This window comes from Suncus etruscus, chromosome 14 (assembly GCF_024139225.1).
Source record: "Suncus etruscus isolate mSunEtr1 chromosome 14, mSunEtr1.pri.cur, whole genome shotgun sequence".
NCBI classification, from domain to species: domain Eukaryota; kingdom Metazoa; phylum Chordata; class Mammalia; order Eulipotyphla; family Soricidae; genus Suncus; species Suncus etruscus.
The window spans coordinates 96,733,314-96,751,680 of NC_064861.1; the positions used below are offsets into that span (position 1 = coordinate 96,733,314).

Consider the following 18,367-nt stretch of genomic DNA (forward strand, 5'->3'; position numbering starts at 1 on the left):
ACTCAGAGCACTGCGAGGGAAGGCCACAGGCACAGCTGAGTTTAGGGTGGCACAGGTGAGGGAGATACAGTGTGAGTGAAGGAGGCAGGCAGGAGGATGGGGCAGGTGGTGGGTGGGCAAAGCCATGTCCAGGCCACCTGTCAGCTGCTGGGCATGGACAAGAGCCCCTCAGGGTTCCCCTGCCCCCCAGTTTTGCTGAAGTTCCAGGATTCTTTCCAGAGCCAATGGTCAGGTTGGGCGTTCACAGCCTTTCTCTGTCGCAGGGTAGCTGTGCGTGTCCTCCCAACAGCCCTTTGGGTCTCTGTCCCAGCCACAGGCATGTTGGTGCATGAGCACATTTGGATGATGATCCACAAGTGTTAGTATGTGAGCAGACACATGTGCGTGTGCGCACACAAGGGTGCTCACACATCTACACAAGCAAGTGCACGATGCCCATATACACAAACATGTGTGCATGTATTACATTATAAACATGTGCATGTGGACACGTATGTACGCATACACATGTGGACAAATAACACACAATATTGCATTTATGTGCATATGTGTAAGGTAACACTTCCCCCAACACCCTAAGATTTCTTTGGAGAGGTTAATCCCACCCGGATGGTCAGACCCACCCACACCTGGGATGAGTGTTGGATTTTGAATAAAGAATAAAAGGTGCTGGCTGGGAGGAAGTGAGAAGCAGCAGCAAGGAAGCAGCTGAGAGCAGAGAGCAAGAGGGAGCAGAAAGCTTAGCAAAAAGCCATGTGAGGGAGCCATGAGGTAGCATGGAGGTAAGGCGTTTGACTTGCATGCAGAAGGACGGAGGTTCAAATCCCAGCATCCCATATGGTCCCCCAAGCCTGCCAGGAGCGATTTCTTTTTCTTTGGGGGGGTGCCACACCTGTTTGATGCTCAGAGGTTACTCCTGGCTAAGCGCTCAGAAATCACCCCTGCTTGGGGGAACCATATGGGACACCGGGGGATCGAATCACGGTCCTTCCTTGGGTAGTGCTTGCAAGGCAGACACCTTACCTCTAGCGCCACCTCGCCGGCCCCTAGGAGCGATTTCTGAGCTTAGAGCCAGGAGTAACCCCTGAGTGCCGCCGGGTGTGACCCCCCCCCAAAAAAAAAGAAAAGCCATGTGAGGAAAAGCATATGGTGGACAGGGCCTTGGAGTAAAAGTGAGCTGACTCTGGTGAAACTTTAACTGACTGCTTGTGAATTATTTCTCCACTACTACCCTTCTTCATCAGACCTGTCTGCCTGAGGGATTAGAAACATAGTGCATGGGGGCGGCGAGGTGGCGCTTGAGGTAAGGCATCTGCCTTGCAAGCGCTAGCCAAGGAAGCAGTTTGATCCCCTGGCATCCCATGTGGTTCCCCCAAGCCAGGGGCGATTTCTGAGCGCTTAGCCAGGAGTAACCCCTGAGCATCAAACGGGTGTGGCCCGAAAAATAAAACACAAGGAAACACAGTGCATGGGGAGATCTCACCAACACGTGGGCTTTATGCTTTATATTTTATATGTAATAAAATAGGGGCCAGAGCGATAGCCCAACGGTAGGGCATTTGCCTTGCATGTAGATGACCCAGGACAGACTGCGGTTCGATCCCTGGTGTCCCATATACTCCCCCAAGCCGGGGACAATTTCTGAGCTCATAGCCAGGAGTAACCCATGAGTGTGTGGCCCCCCGAAGCAGGCATATACATGTACATAGAAGCATATTGTATGTATGCACACACAAAGGTGCATATATGTGTTGCAGTGCGTGTTATATGTATAAGAATGTGCGTATACATGTACAGGAGCATTACATGTGTACATAAGTCTATGCATATGTGTGTACATAAATGCATGAATATGGCAGTTGGACTTGGACACGCCCCTTGCATATCCTCACATGAATGACTGTTGCACCTGGACACGCCTGTTGGACATGCCCCCTTGCCACAGCCCCACTCCCCTCCTGCAGTATAATGGCTGAATAACAGCAGGACTGCTGTGGTGCAGGCCTAGTCTCCCCCCTGAAAAAGGGGGTACAGTCCTGGCAGACACTGCAGAGAAAAGGGCAGTTGTGTCCGAGGTTACCGCTTGGGAGGATAGCAACAATAAGTTTACTAAGAATAAAAAAGACATTTGGCTTCCGGTTTCCTCCTTGATTCTGGAGACCAGCTCTTGCCAGGTATAGGGTTTTTCTCCCCTGGACTTCAGTCTTTCCCTGGGCACCGATCTAGGTGGACTCTATAGGGGTCAACAGGCTTTCCCCCTATCTCTCCCTACACTAATGGGAATGCACTCTGGGAGGAGGGCAGGCTGTTCTAGCACTGGTTTATGTTGGGACAGTCAGTGAAAATTCTTTCTCTTTTTTTTTCATATTGATATTATTGTGTGCATATATTCTATATATCCATAATATCCATCTTGTATTGGGACCTTAATACTGCCCTACAAAGCTCATTTCTAATATTTTACTGCCTCAGTCCCAACCCTTACTTCCCCCCATCCTCCCATGTAGGTGCAGGTAATGACATGAAGCTCACCACATAGAGTGATAAGTGCAGTTAGAGAAATAACTACACTGAAAACTATCATAACAATGTGAATGAATGAGGGAAAAAGAAAGCCTGTCTTGAGTACAGGTGTGGGTGGGGTGGGGAGTAGGTAGATCTGGGAAATTGGTGGTGGGAATCCTGCACTGGTGAAGTGGGGTGTTCTTTACATGACTGTAATCATACGACTACAATTATATTTGTAATCACGGTGTTTGAATAAAGATAATTAAAAAACTCTTAAAAAAAAAAAGAATAAAATGAATGCCAAATGAGGGCCGGAGAGATAGCACAGCAGTAGGAGTTTGTCTTGCAAGCAGCCAATCCAGGCTGGTTTGATCCCCAGCATCCCATATGGTCCTCCTGAGCCTGCAAGAGAAATTTCTGAGTGCGGAGATAGGAGGAACCCCTGAGTGCCACTGGGTGTGACCCCCCCCCAAAAAAAAAGCCTAATGAGACTTAATGCTGAGTAGAGTAGATGAAAACTGTGTGTCTATGCCCCTTCCATTTAGATAAGAATTGCTGGAACACACCTTCCATTTCCTAAGCTGCCTTTTTCAAGATTGGAAGAATTTACAATCATATTATTTGGCCGGACACTTAGTAACATGTATGGTATAAGAACATCTGATTTGGGCCCGGAGAGATAGCACAGCAGCGCTTGCCTTGCAAGCAGCCGATCCAGGACCAAAGGTGGTTGGTTTGAATCCCGGTGTCCCATATGGTCCCCCGTGCCTGCCAGGAGCTATTTCTGAGCAGACAGCCAGGAGGAACCCCTGAGCACCACCGGGTGTGACCCAAAAACCAAAAAAAAAAAAAAAAGAACATCTGATTTTCTTTTTTTTTTTTTTTTTTTTTTTTTTTTTTTTTGGGCCACACCCTGTGACGCTCAGGGGTTACTCCTGGCTATGAGCTCAGAAATTGCTCCTGGCTTCTTGGGGGACCAGATGGGACGCCGGGGGATCGAACCGCGGTCCGTCCTAGGCTAGCACAGGCAAGGCAGGCACCTTACCTCCAGCGCCACCGCCCGGCCCCAGAACATCTGATTTTCAAGAAGTTTTCCATGGAAATTTTTCTGTCCTTGCCACCTATAGTTAAAAAACACTGAATCAGATCTCACTTCAGCAGCACATATACTAAAATTGGAACAATACAGAGAAGATTAGCATGGCCCCTGTGCAAAGATGACACGCAAAGTCGTGAAGCATTTCATATTAAAAAAAAAAACATAAAACAAAAAACAGAAAGGCCCGGAGAGATAGCACAGCGGCATTTGCCTTGCAAGCATGGACCAAAGGTGGTTGGTTCAAATCCCGGTGTCCCATATGGTCCCCTGTACCTGCCAGGAGCTATTTCTGAGCAGACAGCCAGGAGTGACCCCTGAGCACCACTGGGTGTGACCCAAAAACCAAAAAAAAAAAAAAAAAAAAAAAAAAAAAACCCAGAAAAATAAACCCCACTGGCTCACTCCCTGCCTGTCCCATGCTGAAAGTATTTACACAATTATCAGCCACTAATCAATGGATTTAATGCCACAAGAATGTTTTGGTCTTTTAGATCTTTTTGTTGCAATGCTTAGTTAAAATTTCAATAGATGATTCTGTTGATTAATAGTAAATCTTAATGGTGTACTAGTGAAGATATGATTAACAGGAAAGAGTGAAACTAATGACGATGGAACAAAGAATCTATAGAAAATACTGATATATTCAGAAATGTTCAAAATGTACAGGTGTTGGCTTTGTACCAGTGTTGATTCACAATGTTTAACCCTGCGATTATAACCTATGTAATCCTTAACATACCGTAAGTGCCTGCTATTGGTACTTTTCTGCTTAAATATGGATGGGAATTTTGAATAGACAGACCCAACTGCCCTTGAGTATGTCTAGTCTCTGAGAACCCATCCATCGCCGACTCCTAAACTCCCATCCTCCTACCGTGTAATCCAGAAGCCCCTCCCAGTGCTGCCCAACTTAGCTGGCCTGCAGCACCCCTTGTCATGCCGGGTATAAAAGAAGAAACTTAGGGGCCGGTGAGGTGGCGCTAGAGGTAAGGTGTCTGCCTTGCAAGTGCTAGCCAAGGAAGGACCTCGGTTCGATCCCCCAGTGTCCCATATGGTCCCCTCAAGCCAGGGGCGATTTCTAAGCACTTAGCCAGGAGTAACCCCTGAGCATCAAACGGGTGTGGCCTCCCCCCAAAAAGGAGAAACTTGGGGCTGGGTGATAGCACAGTGGTAGGGCATTTGCCTTGCACACAACTGACCCAGGACGGACCTGGGTTCGATTCCCGTCATCTCATACGGTCCCCCGAGCCTGCTAGGAGAGATTTCTGAGCACAGAGTCAGAAGTAACCCTTGGGCACTGCCAGGCATGGCCCAAAAACAAACAGTTAAATAAAAAGGAGAAACTTGGACTGTTAAGTGGGGGGGGGGCAGAATAGTGACTAGAATAGTGACCTGCTGGTTTGTGGCGGGCCAGAGAAAAAGCATCAGAGAAATGCTGCCTGCTTTGCATCTACTTGCTTTTCTATCTTCTTTGAACTTGGGCCTCCCCTGGCCACCTCTGGCGGGTGGATTTCCATTTAACTCTCTCTCCCTCTCTCTCTGGAAGTCCTGGGCATTGGTGGCAGGCACCCTGAGTAATAAAATGTATAAATATTTTCTTTTCTCTCCTCTCTCTCTTAGTCCTGGACAGGCGGTCGCCACAGGTTGGCATCCCTGGTGGGCATGAGGCCCCACCTGGCAGACTTGGCAGTCGTGGGCCCTCTTGGGCTGCTGTGTGAAATCACCCCACGTGCCGTTTCTCCAACCTCAGGTGACGAGTCTAAAGCAAGAATCACCACACGAAAGAATCCAGACCAGGCTGAGGGTGAAACACTATAGTCTGGCATTCTTCTACCTCTTATGGAGAGTTAACTGCTTGCCAGAACTTTTGTTTGTTTGTGGGTTTTTGTGGTTTCTTTTGGGGCCATACCTGGTAGCAGTCAGGGATAACTCCTGGCTCTGTGCTCAGAAATCACTCCTGGCAGGCTCAGGGGACCATATGGGATGCCAGGAATCAAACCTGGGTCTGTCCCGGGTTGTCCTTGTGCAAAGCAAAAGCTCTTAGGCCGTACTATCAATCTCACCCAGAAGTTTTCTTTTCTTTTCTTTTTTTGGTTTTGGGGTCACACCTGGCTGCACTCAGGGGTTCCTCCTGGCTCTACACTCAGAAATAGCTCCTGGCGGGCTCGAGGGACTACATGAGATGCCGGGATTCGAACCACCATCCTTCTGCATGCAAGGCATACGCCCTACTTTCATGTTATCTGTCCGGCCCCCCCCAGAACTTTTGTTTTTATTGCGTCCAGAGACCACCCCCAGGTGGGGAAGTTAGGACATAGGGCAGGTAGCTCAGGCTATCCTGAGCCAGTCCCGCCCAGGTTTACATGTCAGACAATCTCTGTTTGGGGGTGAAACCAAGTTGTAAACAAACACACAAAGGAACCAGAGATGATCTTTGTTTTGGGTAAAACAAGGTAGGATCTAACAGTGCTGCAAAGGCAGACACAGAAACGAAGCATGTGACCAGACACAAACGCAATGCATGCATGTACGTGTAACCATGCTTATGTACATAAGCATGCAAGGAGTGGATGCATAACAATGCGCTCACACAAGCGAGCATTCATGTACATAGGCGATTGCATATATGTGGGTGCATGTCTGTGCAGAAGCGTTGCTTCAGTGAGCACAGAAGAGCCTGTGGTGTGGTCCTCAGTTAAGGAGGAGCCCAGCAGGTCTGGGGCGGGGGGAGACTGCAGGCTCGCAGGGCAGCAGGGACAGGCGCTTTGCCAGACCAGGGCCAGGATCCAGCAGGTCCCACGCTTCCCCTCTACCTCCGCCCGCCTCTTCCCTGCAGTGTAACCCCCGGAGGCCCCACTAGGCGGCGCGCGCGCTCCAGGTACCACCTGCGTCCCATCACAATCTTCCCACCAAGTGGTCATGGGATGTCTTGGGCTCCCCTATCCTGCACTGACAATTTGGGGGTGGGCAACTTTGGGCAAAGACACCCCCCACATACATCCAGCTCCACCCCAGCTGGGCTGCTCAGCGGGGTCCAGGGGAGGGACAGTGACAGGGTCCCCTTCAGTGGTCCTCAAACTATGACCCGCAGGCCACATATTGTATTTGTATCTGTTTTTTTTTCTTCATTGCAAAATAAGACATATGCAGTGTGCATAAGAATTCGTTCATAAGTTCTGTTTTTACTAGAGTCAGACCCTCCAATGGTCTGAGGGACAGTGAACTGGCCCCCTGTTTAAAAAGTTTGAGGACCTCTGCCTTAGAAGCTGCCCAGCAGGGGGGAAGAGGGGGGCCAAGGGCCTGAGGCAGGAGTTGGGGCTGGGTCAGTGATGGGAGCCCCGAAAGGGTTTAGGGCAGTGGTGCGTTCCATAGCTGGGGCAACACACCTTCTCCCCACCTCCTCCTGGCTCTGTGGTGTGTTTTGTGCTCAGAAATCACCCCAGGCAGGCTCAGCAGACCCTATGGCAGGGGTCTCAAACTCAATTTACCTGGGGGCCGCAGGAGGCAAAGTCGGGGTGAGGCAGGGCCGAATAAGGGATTTTGCTTACCGAATATTCTCAATAAAAAATCGCATTAGGGGGCCCGGAGAGATAGCACAGCGGCGTTTGCCTTGCAAGCAGCCGATCCAGGACCAAAGGTGGTTGGTTCGAATCCCGGTGTCCCATATGGTCCCCCGTGCCTGCCAGGAGCTATTTCTGAGCAGACAGTCAGGAGTAACCCCTGAGCATCGCCGGGTGTGGCCCCCAAAAAAACAAAAACAAAAACAAAACGCATTAGTAAGGAAAAAAAATCACAAAAAAATCGCATTAAACATTTGCATACCCTGAACGGAACTGCTCGGGGTATGCGAATGTTTAATGTAATTTTTTTCTTACTAATGCAATTTTTATTGCGATTATTCGGTAAGTGAATAATCGCGAATACTGCGATATTTGAAGGCCGGCCGCGGGCCACAAAATGTTGTACAGAGGGCCGCAAACAGCCCGCGGGCCCTGAGTTTGAGACCCCTGCCCTATGGGATGCTGGGGACAGAACCCTGGTAGGCTGCAGGCAAGGCAAACGTCCTCCCTGCTGTGCTGTCTGTTGCTCAGACCCTAGGGATGCGCCTTCCATCAGCTATCATCTGACCTGAGCCTCGAGGCCCATGCCGCCCAGTCCTCCTGCCCCTCCCCTCCGTGCACAGGGTCTGAGCTGTCTCCTGAATAGGGTCCCATCCTCCAGGTGTGTGCTCGCTCTTGAGATGGAGTCCGTGCGGAGATGCTTGAAGAGACTGGGGGGGGGGGTTGTCTCCTATTTGGATTTTGTTTGTTTTTTGTTTGCTTTGGGGGTCACACCCAGCGACATCAGGGGTTACTCCCAGCTGTGCGCTCAGAAATCACCCCTGGCAGGCTGGGGGACCATATGGGATGCCATGAATCAAACTGGGATCAGTCCTGTGTTGGCCACGTGCAAGGCAAACCCCTTACCGCTGTGCTATCTCCTCCCCCATTTTTGTTTTGTTTTGGGGGCCACATCCAGCGGTACTCAGGGCTTACTTCTGGCTCTGTGCTCAGAAATTGCTCCTGGCAGCCTCAGGGGACCTTAATGGAAGCCAGGTATCAAACCCTGCTCAGCTATAGTCAGGGCAAACATCCTACTCGCTGAGCTATCACTTCGGCCCTTGGTCTTCCATCTTTTTTGTTTGTTTTTGTTTTTTTGAGCCACACCCAGTGACATTCAGGGGTTACTCCTGGTTATGCGCTCAGAAATCGCTCCTGGATTGGGAGATCGAACTGTGGTCCATTCTAGGCTAGCGCAGGCAAGGCTGAAGCCTTTCCACTCCGGCCCCCTTCGTCTTCCATCTTGAATTTATTCTTCAGAACCAGGAGTCCGGCTCTGGGATCTCTGGCCACCCTCCATCACCGGAGAGCACCTAGCCTCAGCACCACGTCTAGGAATACCAGAGCACATGCAGAGCTCAGGGATGTGGGGGTGGGGGCGGGATCCCTGCTGCCTCCCTGCCTGGTCTGGCCCAGTGGTGGGCAGCTGAATCCCAGCTGTTCCAGACTGTTTGCTTACACCTGCAAACCTGCATCGGCTTCGTGGTCGTCGCTCAGTTAAGCACATCCCGGCCCCTGGCCACCGCTCACCTGATTAGAACAAGCCCACCCCGGAAACCATGTTCATCAAAGTGTTCAGAAGCAGAGCCAATGGGAAATATGTGTTATTGGGGGGGGGGGGGTGAGGAAGTTGGGGAGGTTGGGCCTTACGGCATTTTGGGGCTTCTTGGCTGTGTGCAAGGCAAAGGCCCTACATGCCTCAGCTTCTGTGCTCCGTACTGGCCTCGAGATCCATGTCGATAGCATTTCAGTGCTTCCCTTGGTGGTGGTGGGAGATACTAGTGGGGGTATTCAGGAACAGGGAGCTTTGTGCATGTTTGTATAATAAAGACAGATTTCCCAGGGCTGTTTGGTACATGTTTCCTTAATAAAAGGGACTGGGTGGTGCCAGAGAGGTAGCACAGCAGTAGGACACTTTCTTTGCATGTGGCCAATCCAGGACAGACCCAGGTTCAGTCCCTGGCATCCCATTTGGTCCCACATCACTCCTGTCAGGAGTGATTTCTGAGCATAGAGCCAGTAGTAACCCCTGAGCATCATCGGATGTGGCCCAAAAACCGAAATCCAAGGGGGCCATAGAGATAGCATAGTGGTAGGGTGTTTGCCTTGAATGTGGTGACCCAGGAGGGACCCCAGTTCAATTCCTGGCATCTCATATGGTCCCCCAGACTGCCAGGGGTGATTTCTGAGTGCAGAGTCAGGAGTGACCCCTGAGCGCCTTTGGGTGTAGCCAGAAACCAATCAATTAATCAATAAATAAATAAAGTTAAAAATATCCAAAAACCAAAAAGGGATCGTGGGCCAGATAAATTTCAATCCTCTGCTCAGTATTACAGATTTTTTTGTTTGTTTGTTTGCTTTTGGGTCACACCCAGCAGCCCTCAGGGGTTCCTCCTGGCTCTACGCTCAGAAATCGCTCCTGGCAGGCTCGGGGGACCCTATGGGATGCCAGGATTTGAACCACCGACCTTCTGCATGCATGGCAAACGCTCTACCTCCATGCTATCTCTCTGGCCCCGATTACAGATTATTTGACCAACACATCTGCTCTATCATGTACCCTCTATATCTATATCATGTACCCATCATGTGTGTGTCTATGTAATCCCCTTTGCTCCTTTTTGGTTTGGGGCCACACCTAGTAGTGCTCAAAGCCTGGGGCTAGGGTTCGGTGCAGGCCGGGGAAACGGTTGGTTCTGGGGTTCCACATTCTCTGAGCACAACTTACACCCTCGTAGGGACCTTCGTGTTGAACCTCACAGGAGAGGTGCGGTGCATTGGCATTGTGCTTTGCACCCCGTGGGCCGCAGCTGGCCCCTAGTAGGCATCTCCTTCCTTCAGCAGGCGTGGAGCAGCACAGGGGGTGGTGGTGTTTGGGGTACATCGGAGTAGAAGGGAACAACCCCCTTTCCAAGCTCCTCTCCACCCCGCTCTGCTCTTTCTGTCCAGTCCGACAACTGCGCACATACTGGAGCGCGCAGTGGAAGCCCGGGAACCCTGAGCGCGTGGGAAGTGTTGAAAGCACTGTGTGCCTCAGTTTCCCCAGAGCGGGAATGGGCATCCTCTCCTGGTGCTGGGAACCAGCACAGGGGAGAAAACAGAAGCCGACAAAAAGGCTTTAAGCGTTGCCATCCCTCCCGGTGGTCGACCCTCCCACCTCCATCCACCACCACACCACCACCACACCCGTGGTGTCCGTGGCCCGGCCCACAGCGGGTCGAGAAGGTTCGAGGACTACAACTCCCAGCAACCCGCGCGCATCCGTCAGCGCGTACGACGCTCCGCGAAACGCGAGCAGCCAATGACGACGCGGCGTGGGCGGGGCCGAGGCGCGCGGCGCGATGACGCCACGGCGGCGACGTCGGGGTTAGTGTGCGCGAGAGGCCGCCGGTAAAGGTTGGGTGCCGCGCGCCGGGGGCCGCGGGAGGGAGCGCGCCCCGCCCCGCCCTCCCGGCGCCCGCTCCCGCCCGCCCCGCCGCTGCCGCGCCCCGCCTTCCCGTCGGCCCTTGCGGGAGCCCCGGGGCCGCCCGGGCTCGTTGCCCCCAGCCGGGGCCGCAGGTGAGACGCGGCGGGCGGGGGAGGGGCAGGGCCCGTCGGGGAGAGACGCGGGACCGGAAGCGCGGCTTAAAGGGAGGCCGCTCCTTCCGCCGGCGTGGCTCCTCCCTCTTAAAGGGCCAGCGCCTGCTTGAATTTGAAAAAGCGAGGGGCGGGGCGGCCTGCGTTTTCCCGGGAACCGCCGCCCGGTCGCCGCCTGTGCTAAGGCCGGTGACGGAGTCCCGACAGTGGCGGGAGGGGCGGCCAGGCCTTAGCTGAGGTTGGGCCCGGGGCGTGGGGAGGGGGCGTGCAGCGCGCTCCCCTCGGAAGGGAAGGCTGGGCCCCGGCGTGGGTGTGGCCGGCCTCTCCCGGGGGTCCTTGCTGGGCTCCTGGAGGGGGCCCTGCGCCCAGGCCCCCGTGGCCCCCGCGTGCTGGCCGCTGCCCTGCGAGGCCGCGCACGCGTTTGCAAACATGCATTTGCGCGCTCCCAGGGGCCCCCGCGGAGCCCGCCTGCGGGGCACTGAGCAGCGTCTGCTGACCCCACGCAAGGCGGCGGGCGGGGTCCCCGTTCCCGGGGTGCCGCTGACCGGCCTCGGGCTCTCTCTCGCTCGGGCGACCCCCACCCATGCCCTCCTCGCGAGGGGGCCCGGGCGCCCCAGGGTCCCCAGCGCTGAGGGTGGGAAACCCTGATCCTTGGGTAGCTCTGCGGAGACCCTGGGCTGGGGGCGGAGGGGGCCCGTGGCGGGGAAGGTTTTGAGGGTCTCGGGAGCCTGGAGGTCGCAGCTGGGCCCCGCGAGTGCCCGAGCCTGGCGGGGAGGAGCCGTCTCAGCTCCCCGGGGCTTTGTCCTTCCGCCGGAGCGCTGGGGTGGGGGTGGGAGGGCCCAGGCCGGTGCCCGCGAGCAGAGTTGGGGCGGTGACTTGGTGAGGGTTGTTGGTGCCGGACAGAGGAGATGGAAGGCTCTTGGTCGGCCGCTTAGAGCTTAGTCCTGCCGGGGAGACAGGGAGATGGAGGTAATCGTGAGCCATGATGGCTCCTTTGGAGTGACAGTGCTGGGTCTTGTGCACGACCCGCTCAGGTGTCTGAGGGCCCAGGAGCACAGACTAGCTCTGGCGTCTCTGCGAAGGTGCAGACCTGTGTCTGGGGGTATCCAAAGCAGGCCCTGCGGCCCACAGCAAGACGGGCGACCTGGCCCACCCAGGGCGGGGGAGAGAGGCTTCTGGAGGCGAGCTCACTGCTGCTGGACAGAGACCTGGGTGGGGGTGGACTCACGTGAGCCTGAGGGCGTGTGTCTATCTGTGAGCGTGTGGACTGGAGTAGAAGGAGAAAGAGCAATGCCGAGGTCTCACTTTGCAGAGATCTGGGGTGAACCTGGTTGGTGGGGGTGGATGCCCCGGAGAGATGGCACCTATAGTGGGCAGTCAGCCCCAGGGGACTGGATCCTGCTGGGCATCCTCACTCTCGCCCTGGTCCCTCGTCCAGTTACCAGCAGGAGCTAAAGTGGCCCAGGCCCCGCTGCACCCCCTTGTTCACAGGAGGCCACGCCCAGCACTTGGGGTGACTCCAGCAGTCATTTCGGTCCGTCCCTGCTGGCCGGAAGTGTTTCCTGTCCAGGGCCGACCTGGGGCAGCAGACCCTGTGCAGACCCGCAGCCAGCCGTCCTGGCGTGGCCAACAAGTGGTGTGGGGCTGGGTGGGCATGACCATGATGAATAATGCATCAGTGGGTATCGTCCTGGGTAGATGGGTCGAGCCCCCCCATGGCTTCTTAAAGCCTGCAGGCTCGGGTACAGCCGACTTCCCCAACCCTGACGCGGACTCCCCTCCATAGGTGTGATGGTTGGCTCCCAGGCGGACATGGCTCCCGCGTCCACCGCGGACGGGGCCGGGGAGAAGCCGGGCCCCGCCGCGCCCACGGCCCAGTACGAGTGCGGGGAGTGCGGCAAGTCGTTCCGGTGGTCGTCCCGGCTCCTGCACCACCAGCGCACGCACACGGGCGAGCGGCCCTACAAGTGCCCCGACTGCCCCAAGGCCTTCAAGGGCTCGTCGGCCCTGCTCTACCACCAGCGGGGCCACACGGGCGAGCGGCCCTACCAGTGCCCGGACTGCCCCAAGGCCTTCAAGCGCTCGTCGCTGCTGCAGATCCACCGCAGCGTGCACACGGGCCTGCGCGCCTTCACCTGCGGCCAGTGCGGCCTGGCCTTCAAGTGGTCGTCCCACTACCAGTACCACCTGCGCCAGCACACGGGCGAGCGGCCCTACCCGTGCCCCGACTGCCCCAAGGCCTTCAAGAACTCGTCCAGCCTGCGGCGCCACCGGCACGTGCACACGGGCGAGCGGCCCTACGCGTGCGGCGTGTGCGGCAAGAGCTTCACGCAGAGCACCAACCTGCGGCAGCACCAGCGCGTGCACACGGGCGAGCGCCCCTTCCGCTGCCCGCTCTGCCCCAAGACCTTCACGCACTCGTCCAACCTGCTGCTGCACCAGCGCACGCACGGTGCCACGCCCGCCGCTGCCACGGTCACCACCCCGCAGCCCAGTGACGCCGGCGTGGGCCCCGTGGGCGCCTTCGTGCCGCAGCCGCACAGCCCACCCGCGCCGCCCACGCCCCCGCCGCCGCCCGTGGTGCCCGAGCTGTTCCTGGCGGCCGCTGAGACGACCGTGGAGCTGGTGTACCGCTGTGACTGCTGCGAGCTGGGCTTCGGCAGCGAGGACCTGCTTCTGGAGCACCAGCCCTGCCCGGGGCCCGCCGCCCCCGGCGCGCCGCCCCCCGCGCTGTCCCCGTCCACGCCGCCGCCCGCCGCCCCCGGCTTCGCCTGCCTGCCCTGCGGGAAGTCCTTCCGCACCGTGGCCGGCCTGTCCCGCCACCAGCACAGCCACGGCGCGGCCAGCGGCCAGGCCTTCCGCTGCGGCAGCTGCGACGGCGCCTTCCCGCAGCTCGCCAGCCTCCTGGCGCACCAGCAGTGCCACGTGGAGGAGGCGGCGGCCGGGCGGCCACCCCCGCAGGCCGAGGCGGCCGAGGTCACCTGCCCGCAGGAGCCCCCGCCGCCCAGCGTCGTCGCCCCGCCGCCCGCCAGTGCCGAGGCCGATGCCCACGCCGGCGCCGCCGCCCCCGAGCGGCCCTACAAGTGCGCCGAGTGCGGCAAGGCCTTCAAGGGCTCCTCGGGGCTGCGCTACCACCTGCGGGACCACACGGGCGAGCGGCCCTACCAGTGCGGCGAGTGCGGCAAGGCCTTCAAGCGCTCCTCGCTGCTGGCCATCCACCAGCGCGTGCACACGGGGCTGCGCGCCTTCGCCTGCGGCCAGTGCGGCCTCACCTTCAAGTGGTCGTCGCACTACCAGTACCACCTGCGGCTGCACTCGGGCGAGCGGCCCTACGCCTGCGGCGAGTGCGGCAAGGCCTTCCGCAACACGTCGTGCCTGCGGCGCCACCGGCACGTGCACACGGGCGAGCGGCCCCACGCGTGCGGCGTGTGCGGCAAGAGCTTCGCGCAGACCTCCAACCTGCGGCAGCACCAGCGCGTGCACACGGGCGAGCGCCCCTTCCGCTGCCCGCTCTGCCCCAAGACCTTCACGCACTCGTCCAACCTGCTGCTGCACCAGCGCACGCACTCGGCCGAGCGCCCCTTCGCCTGCCCCGTGTGCGGCCGCGGCTTCGTCATGGCCGCCTACCTGCAGCGGCACCTCCGGACGCACGCGCCGGCCGCCGGCGCCCCCGCCGCCCCGGCCGCCGCGCCCGCCCCGGCCGCCACCCAGGACGTGCACGTCCACCCGCACCTGCAGGCCACCCTCTCCCTGGAGGTGGCCGGGGGCGCGGCCCAGGCGACCCCGGCCGGTGCCGCCGGGCCCCCCAACTCACAGACGTTCCTCCTGGTGCAAACGGCCCAGGGCCTCCAGCTCATCCCCAGCAGCGTCCAGCCGCCAGCGCCGCCACCGCCCCCTCCGCCGCCGCCGCCCAAGCTCATCCTCGCTGCGGCCAGCACGGGGCGGAGCGGCAGCCGGGCCGGGCCGGGCACGCGGACCGTGGGCAAGGCCGGCCAGGGCCCGGGGGGGTGGTGTGGCTGCAGGGCCCTGGCGCGCTGAGCGTGCAGGGCGCGACCAACTCTGGGGCCATCGGGACCGGCCAGGGCCTCATCTTCCTGCAGAATGTGGGTGCTGGGGAGGCAGGGCCGCAGGAAGTGAGTGGGGTTCAGCTGCAGCCCCTCCGGCCCGCCCCGGAGGTGACCACGGTCCAGCTGCAGCCGGCACCAGAAGTGACTACGGTCCAGCTGCAGCCGGCGCCGGAAATGACCACTGTCCAGCTGCAGCCGGCTCCGGAAGTCACCACCGTCCAGCTGCAGCCGGAAGTGACCGCGGTGCAGCTGCAGCCGGCGCCGGAAGTGACCACCGTCCAGCTGCAGCCGGTGGCCGGGCAGCTCGCGAGTCCCAGTGGGGCGGGCGTGGGCGCCGAGACCCCCAACCTGCTGGTGGTTCAAAGCGGGTCGGCCGAGGAGCTGCTGGGCGGCGCGGGTCCGGGGGAGGTGGGCGAGCCCGAGGCCGGCGCCAGCGTGGTGCAGGACGTGCTGTTCGAGGCGCTGCAGACCGACGAGGGCCTGCAGAGCGTCCTGGTGCTGAGCGGGGCGGATGGCGAGCAGACCCAGCTGTGCGTGCAGGAGGTGGAGACGCTGCCCTCGGCGCTGGCCGAGCCGCCCGGCCCCGGCCCGCCCAGCCAGAAGCTGCTCATCATCCGCAGCGCCCCGGCCGCCGAGCTGCTCGACGGTGGCACGGCCACGCTGCAGCTCCTGGCCCCGCCGCCAGCCCCGGCCGCCCCCGTCAGCCTCCCAGCCGCCGCCCCCGTCTCGCAGATGCTACAGGTAGTACCGGCCGGAGCCACGGCGGGGGCCATCGCCCCGCAGGGCCTCCCGTCCATCCAGATCGTCCAGACGGTGCCCACTGTGCAGCTGGTACACACGTTCTGAGTGGCACGCCCGGCTGTTCTCCCCGGCCCGACCCGACCTGACCCCCGGAGCCTGGGGCAGGGAGGCACGTTGGAGGCTGGACTTGCCAATAAAGATGTGGGCCCCCTTTTGTGTCTGGTTGGGTTTTATTGGGGAGAGCGGGGCAGGGCCTCAGGATTTCTGCCCGTGAAGCGTCTTCCCTGGGGTCACCTTGCGCGCTGTGGCCCTCAGCTGGTCCCCCTAGATGCCGCGGATGCGCTCGGTCAGTCCGGGGACCGGGTATGGGCCGTCCCGAGAACTAATATGCATTGGGGGGGGGGTTATCCCAGTTCCAAAAGGCGAAGCTGGGACGCGGTGGGTGGCACGGTCTAGGAGCCCCGGAGTGCGGCAGAACCCTGCGCCTCCCGCCGCCGCCACTGCGCAACGGTGCGCTCACGTCGCCACAGCCGCACGTAACAACCGGGGGAGGGTCGGGAGCCTGGGGGCCCTTTGCAAGCCGGCTAGGGACCGCTTCTCCCCGGCAGCCCTTCGCCCCGCGCCACATCGCCCCTTCCCGCTCCCCGGCCCGCCGGCCGCGCCAAGACGCCCAGCAACGGTCGCTAGGGCGCACCGCGGGCGCCGCCTCCCTCGCGTGACGCCACTTCCGCCAGCGACCCCTTCTCCCCCTTCCCGACCCTGCCCCCCTATCCTGGCGGAGCATCGGGGAGTCCCGCAGCGGTGCTCGCAGGTCCCCGGCTCTCCCCACGCTGGGCACCGGGTGGGCGGGCCCGGCAGGCGCGGGCACCTTGGCTGGACACCGGGTCCCCCTGCTCCAGGAGGCCCCAAACCTGGGAGGTCGACCTGGGGAGGCGTTCACAGCGGGTTAAGTGTGTGTATGAGTGTGTGCGTTCGGGGGGGATGGCGATCGCCCCAAGCGTGCCCCGGGGAAGGGGCACCTCTGGGTGCAGCGTTTCCGCCCCGGGCCTCGCCCTGGGGATCGCAGCCGGGGTGCACGGTGGTCCTCCCGTCCCTCCCTCTGGGCCCACCGCCGCACCCGTGCCGCAACCCAGGCCGACCTGCCTGTTCCCACCAGGCACACGCGGGAGCCGGGGGCTGCCATGGCCCCCGGCCACCTGTCGGTGCGGGAGATGCGGGACGATGAGAAGCCGCTGGTGCTGGAGATGCTGAAGGTGAGGCGGGGACCGGGGGGGGGGCTGCGCAGCGCCCACCTTCCCGCCCAGGCCGCCGCCTCCTGCGGGTTTTCTGGCAGGGCGCTGGCTGCGACTGGCACCGGTACCCAGCGCCACCCTGGGGCACGGAGCCAGGTTCCCAACCTGGGGCCAGGGCGAGCGCACGGGAGTCCCGGGTGACAGCCGCGCCCCTGGGCGGGCGCTCCACGTGCGCGGCGCCGCCCCTCACCGCCCGGCCGCTGCCCATCCGCAGGCCGGCGTGAAGGACACCGAGAACCGCGTGGCCCTGCACGCCCTGACGCGGCCGCCCGCCTTGCTGCTCCTGGCCGCGGCCAGCAGCGGCCTCCGCTTCGTCCTGGCCTCCTTCGCGCTGGCGCTCCTCCTGCCCGTCTTCCTGGCCGTGGCCGCCTTGAAACTGGGGCTGCGGGCCCGGTGGGGCTCGCTGCCCCCGCCCGGCGGCCTGGGGGGGCCCTGGGTGGCCGTGCGGGGCTCCGGCGACGTGTGCGGGGTGCTGGCCCTGGAGCCCGGCACCCACGCGGGGGACGGCGCCCGCGTCACCCGCCTCTCAGTGTCGCGCTGGCACCGGCGCCGGGGCGTGGGCAAGCGGCTGCTGGCCTTCGCCGAGTGCCGCGCGCGGGCCTGGGCCGGGGGCATGGGCGAGCCCCGCGCGCGGCTGGTGGTGCCCGTGGCCGTGGCGGCGCTGGGCGTGGCGAACCTGCTGGAGGACTGCGGCTACCAGGCCGAGGGGGGCTGGGGCTGTATGGGGTACCTGCTGGTGCGCGAGTTCAGCAAGGACCTGTGACAGCCCCGGGGTCTTGGGCTCAACCCCCTGATCTGGCCTGCCCTGACAGCCAGCTAGCCAGCGGGGACAACCCAGCCCAGCCCAGCCCAGCCCAGCCTGAGCCTGCTTCTTCTGCTGAGCCCCAGGGAGCTAGTGGGGAGAAGCGGTGAGAGGCCTCACCCCACCCCAGCCAGGGCAGCTGGCCCCCCTAATTGGGGGAGTTCTCAGCCCCTGGGTGGGGGCCTCCCCGGGAAGGTGAGCTGCCGGCAGCTGGCCCCATCTGCTCCCCTTTGTTAATAAAGATCAGAGCCACGGTGGCGCAGTCTGCGGCTGGATGCCTCCCTCGTCTGTCTCTGTCTGTCCGACACACAGGGCTGCTGGTGGGTGTTGGGGTGCCGCGGAGGGGAGAGGCGGCGATGAGCTCACAGCAGCCCCACTCGGAGCCAGGCCTCTGACTCACTTGCTCCCCATTACCAAATTCTTTCCGCCTCGTAGCTGCCTAGCCGGAGGGAAGGAGAGCCAGTGTGCCTGCGCGCGTGTGTGTATGCATTTACGTGTGGATATGCCCGTGGTGTGTGTGTGTGTGTGTGTGTGTGTACATAAGTATGCATGGGCCTCCTCCATTTTGACCCTCCAGCCCTCCCCTCTGTGCCCCCCTCATTGGGGCAAAGGGGCTATGCACCCCTTTTCAAAAACACTGGTGACTGAGCAAGAGCACAGCCAGGGGGGCATTTGCCTTGCAC

At 60.2% G+C, this 18,367-nt stretch overlaps 2 protein-coding genes and 1 non-coding gene across 4 annotated transcripts; all 3 read left to right on the forward strand.

The window, feature by feature from the left end:
* The first annotated feature begins 3,653 nt into the window (after positions 1–3,653).
* LOC126029164 (U6 spliceosomal RNA) lies at positions 3,654–3,760 on the forward strand. Its single transcript, XR_007502816.1, has one exon. It is a non-coding gene; the product is annotated as a U6 spliceosomal RNA (small nuclear RNA).
* Positions 3,761–12,543: 8,783 nt separating this feature from the next.
* On the forward strand, positions 12,544–15,801 carry ZNF628 (zinc finger protein 628). The gene is given in 2 exon segments (XM_049787003.1): positions 12,544–14,784; positions 14,787–15,801. Coding segments are annotated over 2 exon segments (3,120 nt in total). The 5' UTR covers positions 12,544–12,573; the 3' UTR covers positions 15,696–15,801.
* A 355-nt stretch (positions 15,802–16,156) lies between these two features.
* NAT14 (N-acetyltransferase 14 (putative)) lies at positions 16,157–17,657 on the forward strand. 2 transcript variants are annotated; one of them, XM_049787102.1, is made up of 3 exons: positions 16,157–16,556; positions 16,760–16,843; positions 17,097–17,657. In XM_049787102.1, exons 2-3 carry the CDS (start codon positions 16,772–16,774, stop codon positions 17,643–17,645), a joined length of 621 nt encoding a protein of 206 aa, XP_049643059.1. In that variant the 5' UTR covers positions 16,157–16,556; positions 16,760–16,771; the 3' UTR covers positions 17,646–17,657. The 2 variants fall into 2 exon arrangements, with proteins under 2 accessions (XP_049643059.1, XP_049643060.1); XM_049787103.1 differs by having other exon boundaries at positions 16,157–16,542; positions 16,747–16,843.
* The last annotated feature ends 710 nt before the right edge of the window (positions 17,658–18,367 follow it).

Excerpts from the sequence above, each read along its gene's own strand:
- NAT14 (XM_049787102.1), top strand. The coding sequence starts at position 16,772 with ATGGCCCCCGGCCACCTGTCGGTGCGGGAGATGCGGGACGATGAGAAG. Across the intron at positions 16,844-17,096 it reads TGGTGCTGGAGATGCTGAAG|GCCGGCGTGAAGGACACCGA; the intron begins GTGAGGCGGGGA and ends GCCCATCCGCAG.